This window comes from Erythranthe guttata, chromosome 10 (assembly GCF_056151865.1).
Source record: "Erythranthe guttata isolate IM_541 chromosome 10, IM_541, whole genome shotgun sequence".
Taxonomy (NCBI): Eukaryota; Viridiplantae; Streptophyta; class Magnoliopsida; order Lamiales; family Phrymaceae; genus Erythranthe; species Erythranthe guttata.
In genome coordinates, this window is record NC_142542.1 from 8,393,036 (window position 1) to 8,420,946 (window position 27,911).

At 34.8% G+C, this 27,911-nt stretch overlaps 1 protein-coding gene and 1 pseudogene across 1 annotated transcript; one reads left to right on the forward strand and one right to left on the reverse strand.

Moving 5' to 3' along the window:
- Positions 1 to 17,726: 17,726 nt before the first annotated feature.
- Positions 17,727 to 22,611, reverse strand: LOC105969290 (uncharacterized). The gene is made up of 7 exons (XM_088824405.1): positions 22,362 to 22,611; positions 20,115 to 20,225; positions 19,912 to 20,010; positions 19,623 to 19,733; positions 18,807 to 19,539; positions 18,588 to 18,727; positions 17,727 to 18,508 (listed from the first exon to the last, which is right to left on the reverse strand). The coding sequence occupies exons 1-7, from the start codon at positions 22,506 to 22,508 to the stop codon at positions 17,957 to 17,959; spliced, it is 1,893 nt and encodes a 630-aa protein (XP_088680531.1). The 5' UTR covers positions 22,509 to 22,611; the 3' UTR covers positions 17,727 to 17,956.
- A 4,356-nt stretch (positions 22,612 to 26,967) lies between these two features.
- Positions 26,968 to 27,654, forward strand: LOC148767435 (calmodulin-binding receptor-like cytoplasmic kinase 2; annotated as a pseudogene).
- Positions 27,655 to 27,911: the final 257 nt, after the last annotated feature.

Consider the following 27,911-nt stretch of genomic DNA (forward strand, 5'->3'; position numbering starts at 1 on the left):
CACAGTAATAGAGTAACTCGTTAGGACTATATCTATGCTGCTTGCATGGGATAACAGATATAGAATGCCAAATAAGATATTTTATTATTACGAACGAAAAACGATTGTTTTATTACAAAGAAAAGAGAAAGACCACAGCCACAAGTTGGCTTGCCGGTCACCTACTCTAACAATCTCCCACTTGACCTAAAGCCAACTACTCATAAATCTAAGTCCCATCAACTCTCGATGTTTCTCGTGGACTGATCCTGACAATGGCTTGGTGAAGGGATCTGCAATATTGTCCTCCGAGGTGACTCTGTCTAGCTTGACTTCACCTCTCTCTATGATCTCTCGGATCACATGGTATTTTCTCAACACGTGCTTCGACTTCTGATGAGCTCTTGGTTCCTTAGCTTGCGCTACGGCTCCGTTGTTATCGCAGTACAGCCGTACTGGATCGCTAGCGTTCGGAAATACACCCAACTCTTGGATGAATTTCCTAATCCATGACCCTTCCTTTGAAGCATCTGATGCTGCAATATATTCAGCCTCGGTGGTGGAATCAGCCGTCGTGCCTTGTTTGGAACTCTTCCAACACACGGCACCTCCGTTGACTTTGAATATATACCCCGAGTTTGACTTCGAGTCATCCACGTCCGATTGAAAACTAGAATCCGTGAAGCCTTCTAATTTCAACTCGGTATCCCCATAGACCAAAAACAAATCTCGAGTTCTTCGCAAGTACTTGAGAATGTCCTTCACAGCCTTCCAATGGGCTGGGCCGGGGTCAGACTGATATCTGCTTGTGACGCTCACAGCATACGCAATATCAGGTCGTGTACACAGCATGCCATACATTATGCTTCCTATAGCGGATGCATAAGGTGTCCTTTTCATCTCCTCGATTTCCATTTGCGTTTGAGGACGCATGGATTTCGAGAGACGAACCCCATGGGACATTGGCAAGAATCCCTTCTTGGATTCTTCCATGCTAAACCGTTTAAGAACGGTGTCTATGTACATGGATTGGGACAAGCCAAGCAATCTCCTCGATCTATCTCTATAGATATGTATTCCCAATACGTAGGATGCTTCTCCCAAATCCTTCATCGAGAAACGTGTGGATAACCATACTTTAGTCGACTGCAACATCCCTACATCATTCCCAATGAGTAGTATGTCATCAACATAAAGTACAAGAAAAGTCACTGCACTCCCACTAACCTTCTTGTAGACACAAGGTTCCTCCGGGTTTTTCACAAATTCAAACTCTTTGATAGTTGTGTCGAACCTTTTGTTCCAACTACGGGATGCTTGTTTCAATCCATAAATGGATCGCTGGAGTTTGCAAACCTTTTGCTCATCTCTAGAAGATATGAAGCCTTCCGGCTGCGCCATGTAAATTTCTTCCTCAATGTCCCCATTAAGGAAAGCGGTCTTCACATCCATTTGCCATATCTCGTAGTCATACCACGCAGAGATGGCCAGCAAAATCCTAATGGACTTAAGCATAGCAACTGGAGAGAAGGTTTCCTCATAGTCAACTCCTTGCTTTTGAGTATAACCCTTCGCTACCAATCTAGCCTTGTAGGTCGATACCTTTCCATCTACTCCAATTTTCTTCTTATAGATCCACTTGCAGCCTATGGGAACGATTCCCTCGGGTGGATCTACCAAGGTCCATACCTTGTTGGAGTACATAGAGTCCATTTCGGATTTCATGGCATTTAGCCAATGTCCCTTGTCTGTATCCGATACAGCTTCGTTGAAAGTTCTAGGATCACATCTTTGGTCAACTTCATCAACGAGGAATAACCTATCGGGCGCTCTCCGAACTCTTTCGGATCTACGCAGCGACGGTTCAGGAGGTATGTTAGTGGTTTGTTGAATTGGTTCATTATCTGATTGTTGTGCTTGAACTTCAGATTGTGGTTCTTGAACTTCTTCGAGATCAACTACACTGCCCTTTCTATCCGATAGAAATTCCTTCTCAAGGAACACGGCATTTCTCGAGACAAACACCTTTGCCTCGGAAACATAGTAGAATTCGTATCCCATGGAATCCTCGGGATACCCCACAAAATAGCATAGGTCGGATTTTGTATCCAACTTATCTCCCACTAGCCGCTTCACGTAAGCGGGACAACCCCATATCCTAATATGTTTAAACGTGGGTTTCTTGGAGTGCCAAAGTTCATAAGGTGTGGAGTTAACTGCTTTGGTATTAACCCTATTCAGCAAATACACGGCAGTTAGGAGTGCATGACCCCACAGGTATGCCGGTAGCTCGGTGAACCCCATCATAGATCGAACCATGTCTAACAGTGTTCGATTCCGACGTTCGGAAACTCCATTAAGTTGAGGAGTTCCAGGAGGAGTCCATTGAGACAGAATCCCATTCTCTTTAAGATAGTCTATAAACTCAGTATTCAAGTATTCGCCACCACGATCGGATCGTAGTTTCTTAATACGTCTACCGAGTTGGTTTTCTACTTGGTGTCTAAAATCTTTGAACTTTTCAAAAGTTTCAGACTTATACTTCATTAAGTACACGAAACCATACCTAGAATAATCATCGGTAAAGGTAACGAAGTAGTTAAAACCACCCCTAGCACTAACGCTTAGTGGACCACACACGTCTGAATGAATCAAACCCAAAAGACCCTCGGCCCGCTCCATCTTCCCTTTGAAGGGAGTCTTGGTCATTTTTCCTTTAAGGCAGGATACACAAGTTTGAAGTGATTTAACGTCCTCCAAAGAGAACATTCCTTCACTAACAAACTTGTTCATCCTTCTCAAGGAAATGTGACCTAGTCGAGCGTGCCAAAGTTGTGCGGGGTTAAGACTTATATCTTTTCGTTTTGCTGATATAATGTTAATAGGTATTTCACTTGGATTCAGTTCATATAAGTTGTTTATAAGTTGTCCCTTACAAATCATATTTTGTTCCTTTTGTATAATGCAAATCGAATTTCCAAAAACAAAAGTAAAACCTTCATTATCCAAAACAGGAATAGAAATAAGGTTTCGAATAAGTGACGGAACAAATAAACAATTGTTCAAAACAATGGAAAAACTAGAATCCAAAACAGAAAGATAAATTGTCCCAATGGCTTCAGCAGCAACTCTTGCTCCGTTGCCCATTCTTAGGTAGGTCTCACCCACATTAAGCCTCCTACTTCTTGTCATGAGCTGCAAATCATTACAAAGATGTGAGCCACAACCAGTATCCAATACCCAAGCAGAAGATTTAACGGACAAGTTAACTTCAACTAAATACGTACCCTTTTCAGAACGTTTCTGATCGAGGTAAGCCTTGCAGTTGCGTCGCCAATGTCCCTTCTTTCCACAATGATGGCAAGCGTCATCAACTTGCTTGATGACCTTGTCATTCTTTACTCCGCTCGACTCGCCCTTCTCAAATTTCTTGCTCGGGCCGAAACTTCTTTCTTTCCTTTTCTTCTGCAAAGAACCTTTCTTCACAGAAGGAGCAACTAGGAGAACAAATTTCTCCTTCTTGATTGTGGACTCATAGCTGACCAACATGTTCAACAACTCATCCAATGGTGGATCGAGCTTGTTCATGTTGAAGTTCACTATGAACGATTCATAAGAACTAGGAAGGGACAGTAGGATCAAATCCACCGAGAGCTCGGCCGGGAGGGTGACATCAAGGCTCACCAGCTTCTCAAGGAGAGTGATCATCTTGAGACCGTGCTCGTGGACCGAAGCCCCTTCACGCAGCCTCATGGTGATCAACTCCTTGGTAGCTGAGTACCTCGATGCCCTAGTATTCTCACTGTACATGCTTTCAAGATGGTGCTTGATATCATAAGCATGCACGTGAGACTCATACTTCCTCGCGAGCTCTGGCACCATGGATGCTAGCATGTAGCACCTCACATGGAGGTCGTCCTTCTTCCATGCCTCGAAAGTGGCAGTCTCGTCAGCAGTAGCAGTCGCAGGAAGAGCAGCGGGGGGACGTTCATTGAGCACATAGAGACGCTCCTCGACTTGGAGCACAAGTTTCAGATTGCGAAGCCAATCCAAATAGTTTGGACCGGTGAGTTTGTTTTGGTCGAGGATTGAGGAAAGGGGATGTTTGGACATTGTTGCTGAGAAAATTTTAAGAAGACAATAATTAGAGTTTCGTTCGTAATAATCGTTACAATTAAAATTTTGGACTTTTATATTTTAATTGTTCTCCCACTAATTTTATCGAATTCCACCACCCTCTAGCAGACAATCGAGAAAACTTATTTTTCTTTAATGGGCTTTAGGTCCAATAGCGCTAATGTAACCCGTAGTTAATCTATCCCGATTACATAAGCCTAAAGGTAGAGTACTATCAATCACATCACTATGTGACCCTAAAGATCGATTTACCTCACACTTGATAATGACCTAAGTTAATCTAGCGAATATCAAAATCTTCGTGTGTCAAGTCTAGCCTACCAATATGAGATGTCATAGATCCAACTATATCAAACTAATGCAATCCCTAGTTAATCTAGCCGACCACATTAATCCAACATAATTTTATCTATGACCGTATCTCCATCTAATGTCAATTAAATTACAGCTTATCCCACAATAGCACTCCCCGCTAACACGGCTTACTGCACTATTATGAGAGGCTACACATAATTTAATTGTTGGTAGAAGGAAAGAAAAATTCAACAATTTGGTTTTCCTTTATAGCTTGATAATTATTCTTGATTAAGAATGAGGGATTTTATTTTTAAATCTTATTAGCTAATCGGAAGTTTTAGGTTATGATCGTTTGTGATTCCTACAACTATGTTCTCTAGGTATGTGGAAACGCATATTGATCCTAAGAGAGACATACGATCATCATCGTACTTAATCACAATTATTCATCTCATGAATTAATTAATAAATACGATTAATTGCAAATATAATTAACGGACTTCTTTCATTCATAAATCATTCAAATAAGAATGAAGTCCATTAATTGTTTGCCATCTAATTTGTGTTCCATTAATTAAACTAATTTAACGATTAAATTAAATAATTAATCCAACACTATTTTTTAATTCAAATTAAATTAATGGATCAATTATCTAATTGGGTTTAATTGATAAATAATTTCAAAAATTAAAAATCAATTAATTTTAATATTAATTCTCAGAAAATCAAATAAATTTTTTTTTTTTTTTTTTTTTTTGTTTGTGCTGACCGGACCGGTCGGACCGGTCCGACCGGACCGGTTCGGTCAGCTGGGGAAAAACAGCAGAAAAACGAGTTTTTTCAAAAATTAAAAATTTTTATATTTTCTGAAATATTCAAAATATTTAATTAATATTAAACCACCCAATTTGATAACACCAAAAATTCAACAATTCAACAAATCGAAGCATGCTTTCGAAAACGATAAACACGTTGACAAATAAACGATTAACCCGTGGCTCTGATACCACTGTTGGGGATCGTGCATGTATACGCAGCGGAATTTAAAAATTTTATATCGAACTAGTTTCGATTACATGCAAAACTAATCACATAGTCAACGTACCTTAACGCTTCCGCCATACATATGGTAATTATCGATTTAATTGAAAAACGCGTAAAACCGAAAATTACGAAACATGCTTATTTTTAATTTCACAAAATCGAAACATGTAATCACGTATTACTCATGCTTGCAAATTAATAATCATACAAACATGTTCGAATCGAATTACGAAAGTTCCGATTTATTACCTCTTGTAGCGTGAGATTTCGACGGATCGAAATCCTAAAACGAGTCACGTACAAGCTGCAAATTACCAATCCACGGGCTGCAATTCACGGCTGGAATAAGCTGATCCAGCAAGCGGCGAATGGCAACGAACGGCAGCAGCAGCGGCGGCGCGTGGCAGCGGCAGCGGCGGCGCTTGAGCGGCGGTGCGGCGCGTGCGGCGGTGCGCGGATTCGTCGGGGCAGCAGCTCCTCTCCAATTAGGTTTCACCTCGTATATTTTGACCCACTCGAACTACAGCACTAGATGTAAACGAGTTAGATAAACAACAAGAATAAAAGAAGGAATAAACGGGAGAAAACCGGCGGTTTCCGGCGAAGACCGGCGGTGGCGCGGCGGAGATGCAACGGCCGAGAGGAGGGGCTGAGCGGCTAGGGTTTTGGTGCTGAAAAATCTGATCTCAAAACTCCTTTTGAGGTCTATTTATATCTAGGGTTTTCAACCCTAGCGGGCTTAAGTCATTGGGCTTGACCCACTGATGCATTAAGTCCATTCCCTTTACGGCCTCGTTTCTAATAAACGATCGTCCACAAAATTATAACAAAATTATATTTGTGACGAGCTCAAAGTCCTCGTCGATACGAGTGCCTCTTCGAAATTTCCAATTTCCAAAATTGGAAACTTCCAATTCAGTGGACTTGCTAAATCGGGAAACTTCCCAATTTAGAAAGTTCACTAAATTCCGCATTTCTCCTTTTCTCCACGTTTATTCCAATTCGCAATTCACAATTACGAATCTTGGATTCAATCATATCGACATCCAATCGTTCAAAGATTAACACATTAATCTATGCTTGTTGTTATCAAGGATCTATATTACACGAGAAGTGTGACCCTCAATGGTTCAGGTGTATGCTAGCCGTGGGCTCACAACTCTTTGTGATTCGAACAACACATTGTTCTTATACGAACTCCTCCCAAGAGTCCCGATTAGAGTAGAACTCATTTTACCTAATCCCGATCAAATCGGTGCCCAACGAATCAAGATTGGCGTCTAGCAACTACGCATCATGATTCCCTAGATACAAATGAAGTGCCTGCAAGAACCTTATGATATAGTTAGCATACAGTACGATCCCTTCGTAGCACATGTCCCGATTGAACTAGAGGCATTGGTTCACCGAGACCTCTTATAAAGTTCAATAACCGTGCGAACGTTCTAGGTATTATAAATCCGTTCGTGTGCGACTTAGGGAAACACATTTCCCTAATCACCCCACTATCAACTCTGGCCAGAGATTCCATGGATTATAAACCGTCAGAACACACAGGACATCCATGACTACTCAAGCGCTCGAATCCCCTACTACAATGCACAGACTTCACACTAGATTTCGGATTGCACGAACGTTGGCCCTTGGAGCGGTCCGCGGTGGGACTCAGGGACAGGTCACGATACAATCGGTCCTCTAGTGAAGTCACGGTGATGTCTGGGTCTTAAGGACTAATGGTGTACAACTATATCTTAGAAACCTATTACTCGATGAATGAGAACCACTTATAGATTTCTAGGGCGAGGGAGTTCAGTGAACTCATCCAGTATGAGCACCCACTCAACTATGCCGATGTCACAACACCGAGGACTGATGAGACGCAGTACACATACACTAAGTGCTAGTCTCAAAAGGGAAAGGCCGGTATCCTCATTATTGGCGTAACCCATCGACTAGGAACAAGGTTTAACAGTTACATTACATTGCTGAGTTATCTCACGATTCTACCAGATCAACTCACAGTAATAGAGTAACTCGTTAGGACTATATCTATGCTGCTTGCATGGGATAACAGATATAGAATGCCAAATAAGATATTTTATTATTACGAACGAAAAACGATTGTTTTATTACAAAGAAAAGAGAAAGACCACAGCCACAAGTTGGCTTGCCGGTCACCTACTCTAACAATCAGAGCTCGTTGCGCAATTAATTGCGTTCGTATTTATATGATATGATTTTATGCATGTTCGATTTATTAAAGTAGTGATTGTCGTATTACGTAATTGGGAGTTTTCGTAAGTTTAAAATATTTTTGAAATATTGTTTAGAATTTTTCCAGCTTTAAAATTGTTTAAAATTGGAAAATCGGATCTGAAATTGTTTTAAAAATGTCGGTTTTTAAATGTTCGGATCGAACCGGTCGAACCGGCCGGTTCGATGGTTGTGTGCGATCTAGTTGACCGAATCCATGTGGATTCGGGTCGGTCAGACCGGTTCTCGGTCCGACTGACCCGGCCCACTGATTTGGGTCAGCTGGACCGGGCAGAACCGGACCGCTTCGGTCCGAACCGGTCAGACCGGTTGGGCCGAACCGGTCCACTGAAAAAAAAAAAAAAAAAAAAAATCAGATTTCTAAAATTAAACTTAAAACAAATTGATTTTAATATTTGGAAAATTATTTTCAATTAATCCCAATTAGATAATTGGATCGACAATCATCTATTTTAGTAAATAGGTGTTAGATTAATTAATTAATTTAAATTGTTAAATTGATTTCAATTTATAGAACACATATATAATATTGATTATATATTCAACTTAATTAGTAGTACCTCAACATTATTTGAATGATTTATGCTAGTTGAGGTTCTATAATTATTTTGAAAAACTAAATAATTAATTAATGTAATTAATTATGTAATTAGGTCGTATGTTCCTCTTAGGACAATATGCGCTTCCATATACCTTTAGAGAACATAGATGTAGGAATCACATAGACCAATCCAAAACCTTCTGATGAGATAAAACTTTTAAATAAAATCCCTCATTCTTAATTCAATTAAGAATCATTTCAAGCTATAAAGAAATACCCAATCTGTTGAGTTATTTCTTTCCTTCTGCCAACGGTTGGATTATGTGTAGCCCTTTACTATAGTGCAGTAAGCCGTGTTAGCGGGGAGTGCTATGGTAGAGTAAGCTGTAATTCAACAAAAAAGAAATGAATAGTTCTACCAATGTTAACGGAAGAATACAACAAAAAAGAATAGTTCTACCAATGTTAATCGGCGCGTGGGGCACCGATTTCCGGCGACGGGGCGACGACGGCGGAGGAGAGGCAGCGGCCGAGTGAGAGGTGAGCGGCTAGGGTTTCGTGGTGTGTGTTTTGTGTGTGCAAGACCTATAAATCTTGTATTTATAGCGTCTTGTATAAAAGCTCTAACGGGCTTAAGTTGGACCGGGCCCAACAACTTAAGTTCGTTAGTCTTTCTTCGCTCGTTTCTCACAACTCAATGATTGAAAAATTATAACAATTATATTTTCGGAATCATTGAAACTTCCTCGTCATTACGAATGTCAATTATCAATTTCCAATTTCTAAAAGTGGAAACTCTAATTCAATGGACCTTCTAAATTTGGAAACTTCCCAATTTAGAAAGTTCACTAAGATGTTCGCCTAGTTCTTTTCATTTTCTTATTCTCATTCATAATTTCAAATTACAAATGTTGGACTCAATCACATTAACTTCCGATAATGCAAAAATTAAACATTTTTTTTTTATCTTTGACCGTTTATTCAAAGATCTTGAGTGCACGAGCAGTGTGACCCTCGATGGTTCAGGTGTAAGCTAGCCGTGGGTCCACAACCCTTTGTGGTTTAAACTCTTCCCTAGAGTTACGAATAAGATGAAGCTCGTTTCAACTTAATCACCCAACTAATAAAGATTGGCGTCTAGCAACTACGCGTCCGGATTCCCTAGATACAAATGAAGTGCCTGCAAGAACCTTTTGATATAGTTAACGTACAGTACAATCCCTTCGGTACATATGTCCCGATTGAACTAGATACATTGGTTCATCGAGACCTCCTTAGTAGTTCAATAACTGTGCGATCGTTCTAAGTGTTGTAATCGGTACGTGCATGACTTAGAGAATCGAATTCCCTAATCATCACATAGTCAGCTCTAGCCAGAGACTTAAAGATTACAAACTATGAGAACACACAGGACATCCAAGACTATTCTAGTGATTGAATCCCCGACTACAATGCATAGACCTCTCACTAGATTTCCGACTACACGAACACTGGCTCTTGGGGCGGTCCTCGGTGCAACTCAGGGACATGTCACGATACAGCTGGTCCTCTAGTGAAGTCACGGTGATGTCTAGGTCTTAAGGACTAATGGTGTACAACTATACCATAGAGATCTCTACTCGATTATTGAGAACCACTTAGATATTTCTAGGGTGAGGGAGTTCAGTGAACTCGTCAACTTACGAGCACCCACTTATGCATGACGATATCACAATACCGTTTACTGATGAGACGCATTACACATACACTAATTGCTAGTCTCTTAATGGGAAAGGCCGATATCCTCATTGGTGGCGTAACCCTTCGACTAGGAACATGGTTTAACAGTTGTAATACTTAAGTAAATATCTCACGATCCTGAAAGATCAATTATAAGTAACTGTAATAATTATATGGACTCTATCTATGTTTGGACAAGGGACAAAGGTATAGAATGCCAATGTATTTTATCATTAATACGAAAAAAGATTATTTATTACAAGAATAAATGGAAAGACCACAACCACAAGTTGGCTTGTTGGTCACGTACTCTAACACTTCAAGCAGTTGTAACTTCAACCAAAAAATTTCACACCTTCAAAAAGAGGATAATGGCTTTCCTTAAGCTGCAATAGCAAAATCAAAAAAAAAAAATTATATTTTAGTGCAAATCAACAAAAAATGAAGAAACATCAAAACATTAAAATCAACAAACACTAAGGGATTGAGAGATAGAGAGAGAAAGGCCATAGCTGCGAAATGCTATTAATTTTATACCAACCCGCCAATGACTCAGATGTCGCTAACCACCTAGGGTTCCGCGCTCACAAATGAAAAAACAAATTATATAAATAAATATGACAATAAAAAATGAACGAAATTGCCATCAGAATATAGATCTCGAAGAGAGGAATCCAATGCTGAGTAGCCCTTAAAATTCCGACTGCCGGAACACAAATTTCACCTCTGACAAGACCTACTGTCGTTGAAATACGCACGGACTGCAAAACAATTACATAAACATATCAAGTGCTCCAAAATGAATGAAATCATGACCAAAAGAAAGAGCTGGACGCGAAGAACCCAAGGGTAGTTAAACCATCGAAATCCGACCACCGGAGAGAAAGTTATGACTCCGGAAAACAATTTCGCCGGTTGAAGATCTACGGGGGCGGGATTTGAATATGAGATTTGAGAGAGGAAGAGAGAGAGCACTGTGAGTGGCTAGGTTTTAAAACTAGTTTTAAAAGAAAAATTTAGGTACTTCAGGGTGGCCGAGGGGGGTATGTCAAATTATTATCGAAATGGAGGGGGTTTGCACTGGTGTGTAATCCTCATGGTAGTTAGTCCTATATAATTTCGAAATGAGAGGGGTCTCCAAAATAATCCCTTTAAATTAATTTTATGATCCATATAGATATGCGGTACTTATATCCACATGATGCATGCCAAGTCGTTTTGAACACAATAAATTGAATGCATCGAAAATATATTTTTCGAAAGGCAATCAAATATACTCTAATGATATTACCCAATTTTGTACTATGGCCTCCACAAATTATATGTGTTGACTTCAAGTCAATGTGCAATTCATTTCATCACTAATTTCAAATGCTCATTGTCAATTGCATTTGTAATTGCATACACTAATGATCAATCAGATGTCGATATTTATGAATATTTAGAATTTCATGCACTTCATTGTACAAACATATTTTCACACATATTTATCAATAACATCTTTAGTACCCCCATACCTCTTTAAGAGCTCGCTATTTTACTTTCTGGTATCGGATCCCCCTTAGAAATTTATATTCATATAAATGAGGATTGTAGCCTTTGTGCCTACGATCTCTTCTAGAGATCCATATCTCTTCATGTACTATGTATTTTTTCTCTTCACAGAGAATTTTATATATTGCATCAATAAAGTTTTTCATAATACTTTTTGTGCTTGAGCTCATTATTTATTTCAATAAATGTCCTACATGGACAAAATGCGCGCTTGTGAGTTTCACAATGTGGAGAGAGTATTGAAACTACTTGTCCGCTTTATTTTCAAACTCAATATTAACAAATTCAATTTGGTACATGAATATTCATTCGAAAAGAATTTTCAACTCTTTAAAAAATTATATCGGTACAACAACAAAATTGAGAACTAATGCTCTGAAATGCCACTTTGTTCACTGAGAACAAGCTAACCATGATTTATTTGCCAATCAACTCTTTATTGGAATATAGTGGTGCAATTGTAAATGATCTTGGTAGCTACCACATAATCATCAATGATCTTCTCATCTAAATATGCATTTCATTTTTTATGCCATCATAACTGGCAAAGATTCTCAAAAAATGGATATTGGTGTTGTGGCGTCCCAAAACATCGTCTTTAAGACGAATTATTTCAACGAATGATATAATTTTGGATGAGAGAATGATGCTACTAGCGCTAGTAGCCAGTAGACTTTAGTTAGACGTGTACCCACTTTTGGGGTTTGAACCATTCGAACCAACCTATCTCCCCCTCTTAGAGCATCTCCAAGGAGAGGGGGGGTTTCCCCCGCACCTCCCTCTCCCCCTCCCCGTCCCCCGACCAACGTGGTTTCCAACCATTCGATCTTTTACTATGTTTTCTGCAACCCCCACTCTCACCGTCATAATAATAATAATAATAATAATAATAATAATAATAATAATAATAATAATAATAATAATAATAATAATAATAATAATAATAATAATAATAATAATAATAATAATAATAATAATAATAATAATAATAATAATAATAATAATAATAATAATAATAATAATAATAATAATAATAATAATAATAATAATAATAATAATAATAATAATAATAATAATAATAATAATAATAATAATAATAATAATAATAATAATAATAATAATAATAATAATAATAATAATAATAATAATAATAATAATAATAATAATAATAATAATAATAATAATAATAATAATAATAATAATAATAATAATAATAATAATAATAATAATAATAATAATAATAATAATAATAATAATAATAATAATAATAATAGTAATAATAATAATAATAGTAATAATAATAATAATAATAGTAATAATAATAATAATAATAATAATAATAATAATAATAATAATAATAATAATAATAATAATAATAATAATAATAATAATAATAATAATAATAATAATAATAATAATAATAATAATAATAATAATAATAATAATAATAATAATAATAATAATAATAATAATAATAATAATAATAATAATAATAATAATAATAATAATAATAATAATAATAATAATAATAATAATAATAATAATAATAATAATAATAATAATAATAATAATAATAATAATAATAATAATAATAATAATAATAATAATAATAATAATAATAATAATAATAATAATAATAATAATAATAATAATAATAATAATAATAATAATAATAATAATAATAATAATAATAATAATAATAATAATAATAATAATAATAATAATAATAATAATAATAATAATAATAATAATAATAATAATAATAATAATAATAATAATAATAATAATAATAATAATAATAATAATAATAATAATAATAATAATAATAATAATAATAATAATAATAATAATAATAATAATAATAATAATAATAATAATAATAATAATAATAATAATAATAATAATAATAATAATAATAATAATAATAATAATAATAATAATAATAATAATAATAATAATAATAATAATAATAATAATAATAATAATAATAATAATAATAATAATAATAATAATAATAATAATAATAATAATAATAATAATAATAATAATAATAATAATAATAATAATAATAATAATAATAATAATTAATATTAATTATTACTAATTAAAAAAGATATAATTAGTAATTCAAAAGATATAATTTAAAAGAAAAAAGAAAAAAAACGAAATGAAAACAAAAATATACAAAGTCTTTATTTACAAATTAAATTTTTGATTTTGTTGAAATTATGTGATATTAAATTATGTAACTAAATAATTGAAATAAAATAAAATAATGATATAATATAAAAAATAAATACAAAAGAAAAGGAAAATAAAAAAAAATATAAAATTAACAATTAAAAATGAGAAAAGAAAACAAAAAAAAATAACGTATATAACAAATAAAAAAGAAAAAAGAAAAAAACAAAAACAAAAACAAAAAGGAGCGTGTATCACACGCCCCCTTCGAGCACGTGAGTTGGAAGGGGCAGCTCAAGGGATTCCTCCCTCCCCCTCTCCGCACCCCTACCCACCCCAGACCCACACCCCCTTGACCCACCTCCATTGAAGGTGGTTTTATCACCCTACTCCAACCCATACCCATCTTCGTTGGAGATGGTCTTATAGGTATAAAGTGTAATTGGTTAGTTGTAAGTGTACAATAATCACAATTCCCCCCCTCTTCATAGAGAATTTTGATTTTAATGCTTATGATTAAGTTTGGATTTATGCTTGTTGCTTCTACTTGATGGTTAATACATTATCTTCCATAAATTTGATCAATCTATTATTTATTCATACCATCTGGGTCAGGTTTGCGTGGATATTACTGTTGAATAGCTTCTACTTGATGGTTAATACATTATCTTCCATAAATTTGATCAATCTATTATTTATTCATACCATCTGGGTCAGGTTTGCGTGGATATTACTGTTGAATAGGTTGTTCATATAGTGTTTATGTTCCTACACTCTTCAAACCAAGGTCGAAAAGGAATGCAAGTGATTGTACGGACTCATCCCGCTGAGGATCTTCTGCAACATCGTGGACCGTGATCGTCATCTTTCATCACGGCATTGGAAATTATTCGTCTTTACAGCCTACCACCTCTTCCCAAACGCTAACGTTAGGGCATAAATTACGCTGTTAAGATAGCATTCTGCTATCAATAATCTTGTTATTCTTCGGTCCGTGGTGATTTACATTGTTAAGGTAGCATTCTGCTATCAATAATCTTGTTATCCTTCGATCCGTGGTAGGTCTTGAGGACAGTAATCCTCGAATCTACCAGACCTCCGTTCATTTTATTAATATTATATAGGCCAAATGGCAGAAAGGGACATGACAATGGACTTAAATGCACATTGGTCCACAAAAAAAACAGTCTTACTATCATCATGTCTTTAGTAAAAAATACCCTCCATAATATATTTTTTTGTCAATTCCATCCATTATACTCTAACTTTTTTAATATTACACATGGACCCCGGATTTAAACAAATATATCACATTAACCCTCATTTTAATAATTTTTTGAAAGAATATTTTTTTTTCAGAAAATAATTTTTGTTCTGATTTTTTTTCCGGCCATATTCCGGCGTTAACTTTTTTTTTTTTTGGAAAACTTATATTTTTTATGAAATTTTTTTAAGGCCGGTCAACCACCGGTCTCTGGCATTGATTTTTTTTTTGAATTTTTTTTTTCTTAGAAAAAATATTTTAATTAATATTACTGTCTTGGTTGTTAAATTACTATCTCATACAGTAATATTACTGTTTGGGACAGTAATATTATGAATATTATTTTCCGAACAGTAATATTACTAATATTACTGTCCCATATAGTAATATTATTGCATAAGATAGTAATATTACGGTCGGAGACAGTAATATTACAGTCGAAGACATCACAAATGCAGGCCAATACGATAAATTAATTAATACAGTAATATTACTGTCTCAGACAGTTAAATTACTGCTGGACACAGCAATTTAGCATCTGAGACAATAATATTAATTAAAATAATTTTTTTAAGCAAAAAAATATTTAAAAAAAAAAAGTCAATTGACAGTTAAATTACTGTCTCCGACAGTTAAATAACTACGGGAGACGGTAATTTAGCAGCCAAGACAGTAATATTAATTAAAATATTTTTTTAAGAAAAACAAAAGTCAATTAACAGTTAAATTACTGTGTCCTACAGTTAAATAACTGCTGGAGACAGTAATATTAATTAAAATATTTAAAAAAAAAGTCAATTAACAGTTAAATTACTGTCCGCGGCAGTTAAATAACTGCTGGAGACAGTAATTTAGCAGCCAATACTTTTTATATTAATTAAAATATTTTTTTAAGAAAAAAAATTTAAAAAAAATTCAACGCCGAAGACCGGGGGTCTTCGGCAGTTAGCCGCGGCTGACCGGCGTCTCCGGTGGTGGCGGGTCAAAATTAGTTAATTGGTGAAATTGGGCCAAACGTAAATCATGAAATTGGAGTTGAATTGAGTTTAAGGAATTGATGGTAATTTTGGTATATATAAAAGGGTTTTACTTATTTGCAAATAAGTTTGAATGAGCTGGAAATATTTACCAGACAAAAAAATTGGATGCCCCTTTTTTAATTAAGTACCCTTGTCATGGGTCATTTTGAGATTAATCCTATATATAGTAGACAAATATATAATAACTATTGTTTTGTTAAAGTATTATTATAGTTACATGCCCAAACCAAACATACATCGCCATATGTGACTTTAACTGAGGTATATCAACTCATTATTATTTGTTTCGCCCTCGAGCGGACCTTCTAAATACGATGGACTATCAAACGCTGGAAAATCATCGACACGATCAAACGGTGTCGGGGCCGGCCCTGGGATGGGGTGAGCAGCGCCCACGCCCGGGGCCCAAGTGCCTAGAGGGGCCAGTTTTCCATTTTATTATATATACATATTATATATTTTTTATATGCAAAAATTTATTGTTTTATTAAAATAAACATATTCTTCTATTTAAAAAAAATATTCTTATGTTATTAATTTTAAATTGAGTTTAAAAGTAGACGTAAAATTTAATATCTTATGTAATCAAATGAAAATTTATTACATATTTTTTTAACATTTATGTCACATAATTTTTTTTATCTTGATATACATTAATATTTTCAATCTTTTATTTATGAGGTTTCTATTTATAAATAATTTATTTATATTATGTCATTAAGCATAATATGCAAAAAAAAAATATATTCTCGCTCGGGGTCCTCAAATACGTCGGACCGGCCCTGCACGGTGTGTGTGCCGCAACCTGCTCAGCACTCCCGGTCTCATCATCATCATCATCATACATCTCATTGTCCTCCATCTCCTCATTGTCGTCCCTATTATGTACTGGAGTACGAACATCACTAACGAAGTTATCACAGAAGACCTTGCTTCCACTGCCAGAGCTTTTTCTCTGGCTCTCATCTTCCTTGTACGGTTGGATGCAAGAATTTTCCAATATTATACATAAGCAATCCGGACCATCCGGATTATTCAAATCCCCCCCCCCCCCCCCCCCCCCCCCGGGCAAGCTTTCATAATGCATATTCCTTTTACTGCAATCTGACTCATCAAACCTTTTATGTTGCATTTGCTTGGAATTGCAAATTTTAAATAAAACTAATTCAGTGTTCAAACTTCAAATATATATAGTAATATTACTGTGAGACAGTAATATAGTAGGTTAATATTAATTTAAATATTATTATGCTTGTTATGATCCTATTTCCCATTTTCTGTTTTTCTAAAGTGTATTTATTTTTATTAAAATAATATAATAATCTAGTATTTAATATTTATGAGTGTCACGATTTTTTAGTATTTTTTCATTATAATTTAGCTAGTAATTAAATTTATTTGTGAAGGAATATAATTATGGTTAATATAGTTAAATTACATCATTAAGTTACGAAAGACTTTGGAGTTACCAAACAAACTTATATGTTCAGCATTCGACATTACAATGCTCTTAACCGTTCAAATGTTTATTCAACATTCAACATTCAGCACTTAATCTTGTCAAACGTAGTTTAATTGTAAAAGAAAAGGTATTTCCAACAAACTTTCAAAATTTTGTTAATCAAAACTCATGTTCTTAATGTTCTTGAGGTATTGCCAAGGAGAAGAGTGGTGATCATCACAAAGAAAATAGATACAGTGACGACTTAATCTAAAACTTGATTGGTAGGTTCTATTATGTTCGTACTTATTTCCTTACATAACTAATTAAATGAATTCATTTAAATACAAACATAAGAAAATGAAAATTAGAAAATCATCTCAAGGAATGCAATGATCCTGGACTTGTACAATGATCTTCCGGCAACAACATTTTCATTCACACACAAATCAAACCAACTTCTCATTTCTATTTCATCATCTTCTTCAGTCAACATTGATTCGCTGCGATAATATTTTAAGTCCAGCCTCCAAATCACGTAACGTGATTGTCAGTAGTTCATCGCCTTTAGAATTCAAATCCAGCCTCGAATCAAGATTTTCCCGAGCATTGTTCAACATATGATCAACCAAACCTCCATTCAGTTTGTTCCGCAGCTTCTCAGAGGAGTTCTTCTCAATCACTTTAAGAATAGCACCGGGTGTACACGAAGGATGGAGCTTAAATCCGTACAACCTGCTCTTCTCATTTTGCTTGCTCATCTTTATCATCACCATCTGTGCAAGATCGTTGCATGTAAAATCATCAAATTGAAAAAAGTGGGAAACTCTCCTGCAAAATCCCGCATTCGAAGAGAACACACGCTTCATCGGCTCAGTATAGCCGGCAAAAATGACCACAATATTTCCATCTTCCATCACAGACATAATCTCTTCCAATGCCTCCACACCAAAGTCTTGGCTATGACCTGCACCCTGCTCGGGTGCTAAGCGATATGCTTCATCGATGAACAAAGTCCCCCCCATAGCCTCTTCGATCTATAAAATCATCAATCCATTATTATTAAAACATCGAAGAAGCTTTAAGAACAATACGCGACATAAAAATATTTCATACTTTTTTTCTAGTCTTTGGTCCGGTTTGTCCAATATACTCTCCTATCAAATCCGATCTTTGCACTTCTATTACACTATCAGAAGAAAGTACACCAACAGATTGAAGTAGTTTGCCCAGGATTCGTGCCACGGTGGTCTTACCTGCACAAGAAATACTCAACGATCCAATTAATAAAAAGAATAGTGATATAAATAACGGCCGATAATTGAGCGAAAATACCTGTCCCGGGATTTCCAAGAAACGCCATGTGAGGTGCTTTTCTTGGTCCGAGATTTATCCCCATCGCACGACGCTTCTCATCCATGAGCATCCCCTTTGCCCATTTCTTAAGCTGAAGTTTAAGCTCATGCAATCCAACTATCTTCGATAGTTCTTGATCAAACTCTTTCATCCTTCTTTCTATTCCATCTTGATCATCACTTGGCTCTTCGTAATTTTGGAACCCGTTTCCGGTAAATGAGGACCCCGATGTATCAGATTGCCCCGTGTTGTTTACGTGTTCCTCGTGATTAGAGCTGCCTGACGTATTCATCATTTCCAATATGAATTTTTTTATGTATTCTTCGTAATTATGCCCCCCGGGCCTTGATGTGTTAATATTCTCCACGATTAGTTTTATCTTTTCTTTGTAGTTTTCAGGCCTTGAGCTGCCTGATGCACTGATTATTCCCATGATTTTGTTTATTTTTTCTTCGTAATTTCCAGGCCTTGAGTTTCCTGATGAATGAATCATTCCCATGATCTTTTTTATTTGTTCTTCGTGATTTCCGGGCCTTGAGTTTCCTGATGAATGAATCTTTCCCATTATTTTGTTGATACGATTTCCACCTCTTGACTGGACCATCAATTCTTCGGAATTGTCGGTTTGAGTCGGAGCATTAACTTTCAGAAATCCCATCAATTCTTCATTTTGTAGGCCTATTGGGAGATAGTTTAAAGGAATCATACCCTCCTGCCCACATCCATGACAAAATAAAAGTTCATTATCAATGAAATCAATATTAAAATTAAATAAAAAATGAATATGCATTATACATCGTCTTTGGCGGAACAATCGGCATTATAATCGGATAACGTTTTCACAATCGAGTTGTCTCCAGATCGAAGTGCATAACCAACTGCAAGATGCAATGGAGTCATCGAGTTCTGCAAGAAATTTGCACAACAAAAGACTTGTAAGAATTATTGGAGATATTAATATTAAATGATACATTTCACTAACTGCTTAAACTTTTGGTTGAGATGGTCATTCAACAAGAATGTTGGTGAAATTCAGATACTGCAAGTATATAAGACACTAAAAAGAAAACATAAAATAGTGTACATTTGTTCTTGCTTCAATATAGACACCATGGTCGAGAAGCAACTTGACCGCCTCGTTGCATCCATTCTTAGCTGCCGTGTGCAATGGAGTCTCGCCGTACTGTGCATACAATTGTCAACAAAATGGAGAAATCTATAATCAGAAGATGAAAATATAATTATGAAACCGTAATACATTAATTATTGTTTCGTCGACGGACATACCGCATTCTTAGCTTCCAACTCCACTTTCCCTGGTCCTTCCCAGTCAAGCAAATACTTTATTATTTCAACTTTATTGGCACCAGCAGCAATATGCAATGGGGTTTGTAGCATCTGCATCCAAGAAAAATATAGAAAGGATTGTTGTATTTAGGTGATTAACTACAATTACTTAGGACTCAAATATGTGCTAAAGAATTAACAAGCGTATTTTTTGCTAAAAAACTCACAGAAAATGTTATTGTATGTTATATGTATATTTACTTGACGAGAGTGATATTGATAATTTAAAATGTTCATCACAATACAAATAATAAAATTATAACTAAGATTTTCATGATCTCTTGTTCATAAATCAAAGGCATAACAACTAAAGGTTAAGTACACTTATGTTCCCCTTTTATTAACCCCAGACTATACAAGTATCAAATGTCACTACAAGAAAAAGTTGCATTAGCGACACCTCAATTGTGACAAATACAAAAGTTGTCACTTAATGTACACACTAAGTGACAACATCTCTTTTATTGTTAGTAATAGCTCTTTTTGTTGTCACTTAATCCTTATTTAATGTCACTATAGAGTATTAACGACACCCCGTTAGTGACAAGTTGACAACACTTTTTGCCTAACTATGTGAAAAATATGTGTTGCCACTAAATTTTTTTTTAGTGTGTAACGGTCACCGCATTCTAATCATTTAAGTTTTTAAGACATATGACAATATATGAGAAAAGGAACCTTACTAGAAAAATTATGAAATACACTACATTAATAATACCTTATATATTACTGTAAGTTGTTTTAATTTTTGTTTTCAATTTTTTTTAAATTGGAAATTATAATATCTATTTAAAATGATGACAATATTTATTTTCAAGAAAATTAAAGAGTAAAATGCAAAAACACCCCTTCTGTAATGTCGAAAGGCCAAAAAAACATGGGTTTAAACAAATTAAGTAACCGAAAACCCCATTTAATCAGTAGTCAAAGTCATACACTCCCCCCGTTAAAAAAAAAAAAAAATGAAAAACAAAACAAAAGGAAGAAGAACCGGTGGTGGAAAGATAGGAGATGAAGAATTGGGTCGGTGAGGTAGGGTGGTGTGCTGGCATGGGCGGAACCAGGAAATTTGATTAGGGGGTCAGGGTCTTATGAAATGATACAACATAAGAAGATTAAATTTTTTGGGAGTTCAAGGACATCGTCCCCCATTTTTTTAGACTAATTCATAAAAGAATGAAACAAAAATAAGTAATATTTTATCTACTTTATGTGAAATGGCATGATTTAACAATAATATTTTATATTGTCATAATAAATATGAATATGTATATAAATTTACATAAAATAATAGAGAAAAAATAAAAACTTGAAGGTCAAAATTTATATTTACACAAGATTGGAGGGCCAAAACTTATATCTTAAAATATTACTCAAAATTACTAAATTTTTTTTTATATAAATCTTGGGGGAGTCCACAGCCCCCCTTCCCCCTCTTATCTTCCGCCCCGGGTTGTGGGGTGCTAGGAAGAAGACAACTTCTTTTTTTTTTTTTTCTTTTTTTTTTTTCAATTTTTCTTATTATTATTTATATTTTATATATATATTAACGGTCAATGGGTGCGAAAATATGAGGGACTAAATTGAAAATCTTAAGAACCTTCATTTTTTGAACAAACAAGATGGGATGAATCTTTAATTTTCAAATAACTTGATTTAAATAGTATTGATCCATTGCATATTTTTTTGAGGTTTTTTTGTCTCTTCAGAGAGCGGTGAACAGATGAAAAGAAAGGGTCGAGTGTACTTGTTTGAACTGATTAAAGGAGGATTTTTGGCACATCATTTTTCTAAGATTTTTTATTGGCCTTAAATATTACACAAGGGGGATCTTTTTCATTTTACTCGAAAATCAAATATTAAAATTACTAAATTAGATAAAAGTTGGTCATGATGGACTCTGAGATGACTATTGTGTTTATGGATGTATATGCTCTGCCCCTTACAATTATTTGTCACATGACTGACCACAACTTTATTTTGTACATATATGACTTGCGAATATGAGCTTACGCGAAGAAAGCGGACTACAAATGTAGAGCTAGAAAACGGTAGTAGAGCCAGCACAAAGTTTACAGGGTTCGGGGTTAGCACTCTCAAAATTTTTGGAAGGTAATTTAAATAATAGCACAAAATGTGTGATACGGTTTTATATATTGGAGAGAGAGAGAGAGAGATAGATCTTACAAGAGCATCACTAGTTTCGGTAAGAAGAGAAGGATTTTGACGAAGTAATCTCTGCAAGCCAGTGAGATTCCCTGCCTCTGCGCATTCATGAATGGTGATTTCTTTAGTAGACAATGATTTCATTTTCTTGTACTCATCAATCCTCATCCTTCCTTCCCAATCTAAATTAATTACCTCTGTCGATCTCTTGATGGATCGGAGTTGTCTTTGTTTATGGTTTAGAGTAGTTGATTTTTTATGTGAATCAAGATGAATCGGTCGTCTCTGTGATTTAGTGTTTGACTTTGTGTACCTACTACCATATGAAAAAAGTCCACTTGATTACTTGGATTTTGACCGCTTCTCACCTTCCTGCATGTTAGACGCTTTATTGAAATAATATCCCTCGTTTAATTCTAACTATTAGTTGACATTTAAAAAAAAATATCATACTTAATTCTAACAAGCAATCTCTCCGTGCAAACTACCGATTATTCATATTTCTGCAAAGTCAAACAAGAAAAATTAATGGGTCCAAATTTAGATCGAAACCTATTTTAATAGAAAAATTGGATGTCATAAGATGATTGACACGTGGATAGTTTAAATAAAAATATAATTAGGATAATAATTGAAAAAAAAAAAAAAACCAGCAGAACCTGTAACCCCTCTGACCCTAATTATAATTAGCGTAATTTATTAAGAGTGAAGACTTAAAGTGCAACATGTAAAAAAAAAATAGTGGAATCCGATTTATCTTAAATATCGGCTGATCGGCTCAGAATTTAATCTCAAAATTAATTCATACATAGTGAAATTATAACACAATATACTGGACCTACAATTTTAATAGGCAGTTCAATGGACCTACAATTTAATTATTTACTGGGTCTTGAGCCTAGTTTAGAAGTTATCACTACGAAGGCCCAATCACCTTTAAATAAGGTTTGGGCTCGATACATTGATTTCGACCCAACATGGAAGTATAAATAGAACTTGATTCGTTAAATCAAGGTACGTTATTTTTACTCAAACAATCTTGCTATTATAATTCTCTCGATTATTTCACGAACCAAATATCACTTAAGCATTGGAGGGTTTCCGCCGGATCAACCCGTCTTAGTTCACGTTTACTTTTTATGCAGGAATTTCAAGGTCGGCTTAGTTCACATTTACTTTTTATGCAGGAATCTCAAGGTCGGCTTAGTTCACATTTACTTTTTATGCAGGAATCTCAAGGTCATCTAACACGTGATCGGTGACCCAATTTATCTCTTCGACTATATTTATTACAGGTGATTAATACGCATCATAAGAGTGATACCCATATATGAGAAGGTCCAATGAGGTTTTTAGCCATGGTCAAAAATTGAAATTTTGATCTTAATTTTTGAGACCCATAGGAAACATAAAATATACGTTTTGCCCTATTAGTTTCAACTCAATAAATAACCTAATCCCCCTAACCCTCTCTCTTCCACTTACACGTCTCAGACCCACAACCGCCATTTACATCTCTCGCTCTCTCTATTTCTCTTCATCTGTCGCTCTCTCTCTAGATCTCTCTGGCCATCATTCTTATTTCACGAGAAAAATATTTGCCCCAAATCTTTCAGTGGTTTTGCATGCATTCAGGTTCCCATTGAACTCGTTTAGACTTCAGAATAATGTACAAAATCAATTCCCAAAATTTCATTCTCGCCAACAACTTTCCTGTGTAATTTTCAAATTCGAAACCCTAGGCTTCAGAGAAAAATCGCAAATGTCATTGTCGTCGAGAAAGACTTCCGTCGCTGCGGGAGATTTGCAGATGGTTCCGGTGGCAGAGAAGGGGTTGTTTTGTCCTGAAACCGCCACTCTGTAATTTCAAATTGGGTGAGCAATTATTAGCAAGGAAATCAGATAATCATTTATAATTTTCATTCTCTATGCCCAGCGTAAATAATTCAGTGTATTTCTAAGTCAAATAATCATTTATAATTTGTAAGAGAGGGCCACATTGAGTGCTCTTGGTACTATTTGTTTATTTATTAGGTTTAATGAGGCATAAACCTCTCGTTAGCAAAAATATTAGAATTAGGTATCAAATATTTTTTTAATATGGTGCAACCCCGTCTACTTTAAATATCTCCATTGTATCTCTATATTTTTCTTTGGAACTAGACCCCCTCCCTTTAATACAGGAATCGGTCAACCAATTTGTGCGTGCTCTCTCTCTTCTTTATTTATTTTAATTTTGTTTTTAATTATATTTCGATTCTTTTTTACTTTTACCCTTTTTTTTAAAGATTTACGAAATTGTAGTGAACAACTAAATTAATGAATTCAACCACTGACTTTAGCAGTCAACTATAATATTCTACTAGTTTGCTATAAAATTGTGTCAGTCAACTACAAACTAGGGAAAGTTAACTATGAAATTTTAATAGTTAGCTATAAATCGTGATAGTTAACTACTAAATTATAGTAGTCAATGATCATTTTTGTACCATAATTTTATGACCAAAACTCAGCACCGTCAAACTATTCAATCGTTGGCTAGTAATTCCAACACTTTCACAACTACGCCCAAAGTCCCAAATGATCTCAATAGTTTTAAGCATATGGGTACCTTCCTTGTAAATTCAATTTTACTAAAAAAGAATTTCCACTGTACATCAGCCTTAATTTTCCTAGAAAAATTAGATTTGAACCAATGAAATGAGCATATTCCGAGACAATAACGCGAGACTCTAGTGACGGAGATTTTTGAATCGAAAAATCAGCGGTGAGGGGTGCTTTGAGAAAGAGCGGCGGCGACGGCGGATGCTGCTTCGTCGGAAAACAAATCGGAATATTTCCTTGTTGCTAGAACGGGTGAACCAATGGTAGCTATGAAGGCGGCTGTGGATCCGTCAATTTTGGTAGAGAAGATATACAAGTCGATTTTAGTAGAGAAGTGAGACAGAGCGAATGATTCGAGAGAAAAAAAAAAAAGAAAAAAGAAACAGAAAGAGACGTATCAGGGAAGAGAGAGGGGGGAGAGAGAAAGTGAATGTGAGAAAAGAGAAAAAAAGATACGTAAAATATATAAAAAGAAGGGAAGGAGAGAGAGAAAGAAAATGACGGTTGAGAAGAGGGGGGGAGAAAAAGTTGGAGAAGAAAGGGCAAAACTGGAATAATAAACAAGTGAGGGGGTCTCAATATAATTTTAGATTTCTTTACAAATGGTTAATATTAAAATGGAAATGAACTCTATTATTTTATGTATTGAGGAGTTATCCCCATTTTCCCTATTTATTATTATTTACTTTTTGTTTTCAAAAGTTTTCTTTGGATGATTGGTTTTGTATAGAAAACATGAAATTTAATTAGATCCCACCGGTACAATTGCTTGATGTTATGCAATTTAAGGTAGGAGTAATATGTATGTTGATGTGCTAGATTCATTTGAAACATTTCTCAAAGCTAATTATTTTATATTAATGGTTTTGCATATTTGGAATATGGATGAAGATTGAACTATTGATAAATATATTCATATATAGTCACATCTAGTAATATATAATAACATATAGTAACATGTAGTAACATATGCATGTGATTGTGAGTTGATTTATAATGTAAAATTTAAACTCAACTTGATTTTTTGTCACAGTTCTTGATGTTTGAACAAGTTTTATGCACTAATTTTTGCCAAAAGGACATAGTGTTCGTCAATTCAAAACAGTTCTTTTGCAACCGATAGATCAGATTTGTTGTAGTGTTTAAAAGTGAGATTTGAAGCTATGAACTGCAAACTACACTCTATATGACTATACTTATATATCACATGTGATTATATACATATAGGCCTCTTTTAGTTTGAGGTATGGGATAGATAACTTTTGAAGGATTATATAATATTCTACTGTTCATGATTATATAGTAACTAAAAATTTGGGTTTGGTTTGTAGGATACACTTAATAAGGATAATTGGACTCTGACATTTGGTTTGCCTGATGGGGACTGATAACATCTAAAGTTACAAAATCACCCTTATCATATTTATTTATATAGATGGAATTTTAATAAATTTCATTTGCATTGATGTAAAAATTAAAAGAGGAAAAAACATGTGTATTTCAAATTTTGTAGGAAAGAAAATCAACTTGAAGCTACATGAAAAGAAATCAAAACAGAAAATTGTAAGATTTAACACATCTGTTATATTCAAATACGAAGTAAAAACAAAAATAAAAAAATATCCTCTTTCTTTATTTTTTTCCTTTTTGTTTAAACTCCAAATTAATCTTGATTTATAATCTTTCGCTTAATCCTTATAAAAAAAAAATTATATTGTCCATATATCAAAGTATTAATTTATGCTCGAAGGCATAATGAAAAGCAATAAGAAAAGAGGAAGTAATGTTTAGTTAGACACAAGCAAATCAAAGATTTCCTTGGTTTCTCCTCATCAAGCAGAAAAAACAATTTGAATAGAGGTGCAATAACAGTTGTAATTCTCACCATCATCATATGAAAAATGGTTGTCAAGAGAAATTAATCAAGAAGATCATACATATTCAAAACAGGTATCCGATCATCAAAAGTCTGCAAAGTTAGAAATAAAACCATCACATGCAATTTCCAAGACTATAATTCATCTTCTTCTTCGCCAGAAATCATTTTAGGATTCGTATTGGAGGTGGAGCAACTTCATATGTTTAGCTAGCTAAGCTTGGGAATGGAAGATTAGGAATTGTCAAACGTGTCTTGGAGGAGAGAGGTGGCAGCTAAAAGATGTTTCTAGATAAAATTTCGGCCCTTCTTCGGAATCTCACATCCAAAACCTATTTGACCGTATGCACACCCGTTAGGGCCAACACACCACACGCGCCCTCTCCTGGTCCAACTGCTTCAGCATCACCCTGGACATCACCTATGCCATCGAATACCTCCGCTCCATCACCGGTCCCCCGGTGGATCGTCCACCGTCCTCCTGGTCAGCGACGGCCACGACAAGCGGGTCGATTTTGGCCTATGCAAACTCAGGAATGACGCGCAGAGCTTGCACACGCCGATCGTCGTCAAGGCTCGCTCGGTTACATCGACACGGATTACCTGAACACCGATGTTGTTTTGCCAAAGAACGACGTTTACAGCTTCGGGGTTTTGCTTCTCGAGCTAATCACAGGGCTGAAATCACTGCAGGGATCGTTCACTCCGGTGGAATGGATGGAGGAGCGCCGAAAGAGCGACGATTTGGGGGTATTGATGGGGATTTTGGACCATCTTATCTTTCACATTCCACTAACAGATTAATTAAAATTAAAAAAAAAATGTATGAAATAATGAAAGAATAAGAAACTCCTACACCAATCTAAAAATAAGAAAAAGAAAACCATGACTATCACCATCTTCCTATGAATAAGAATCAATCGCACCCTTTTGAAATTAAATTGGAAATCTTGAGAACTCAATTTGAATTGTCGAACCTGGGCTCATTATTTCCATATTTGTCACTCAAAGAAGAATCAAAGAAAAAGATTTACCTATTTTTTTCTCTATGTAATCTAGATATTCTTTCTCTATTTATTATTAAAATATAA

Excerpts from the sequence above, each read along its gene's own strand:
- LOC105969290 (XM_088824405.1), bottom strand. The coding sequence starts at position 22,508 with ATGAGGATTGATGAGTACAAGAAAATGAAATCATTGTCTACTAAAGAA. Across the intron at positions 20,226-22,361 it reads CCGAAACTAGTGATGCTCTT|ATGCTACAAACCCCATTGCA; the intron begins GTAAGATCTATC and ends TCTTGGATGCAG. Across the intron at positions 18,509-18,587 it reads GACCAAAGACTAGAAAAAAA|ATCGAAGAGGCTATGGGGGG; the intron begins GTATGAAATATT and ends ATGATTTTATAG.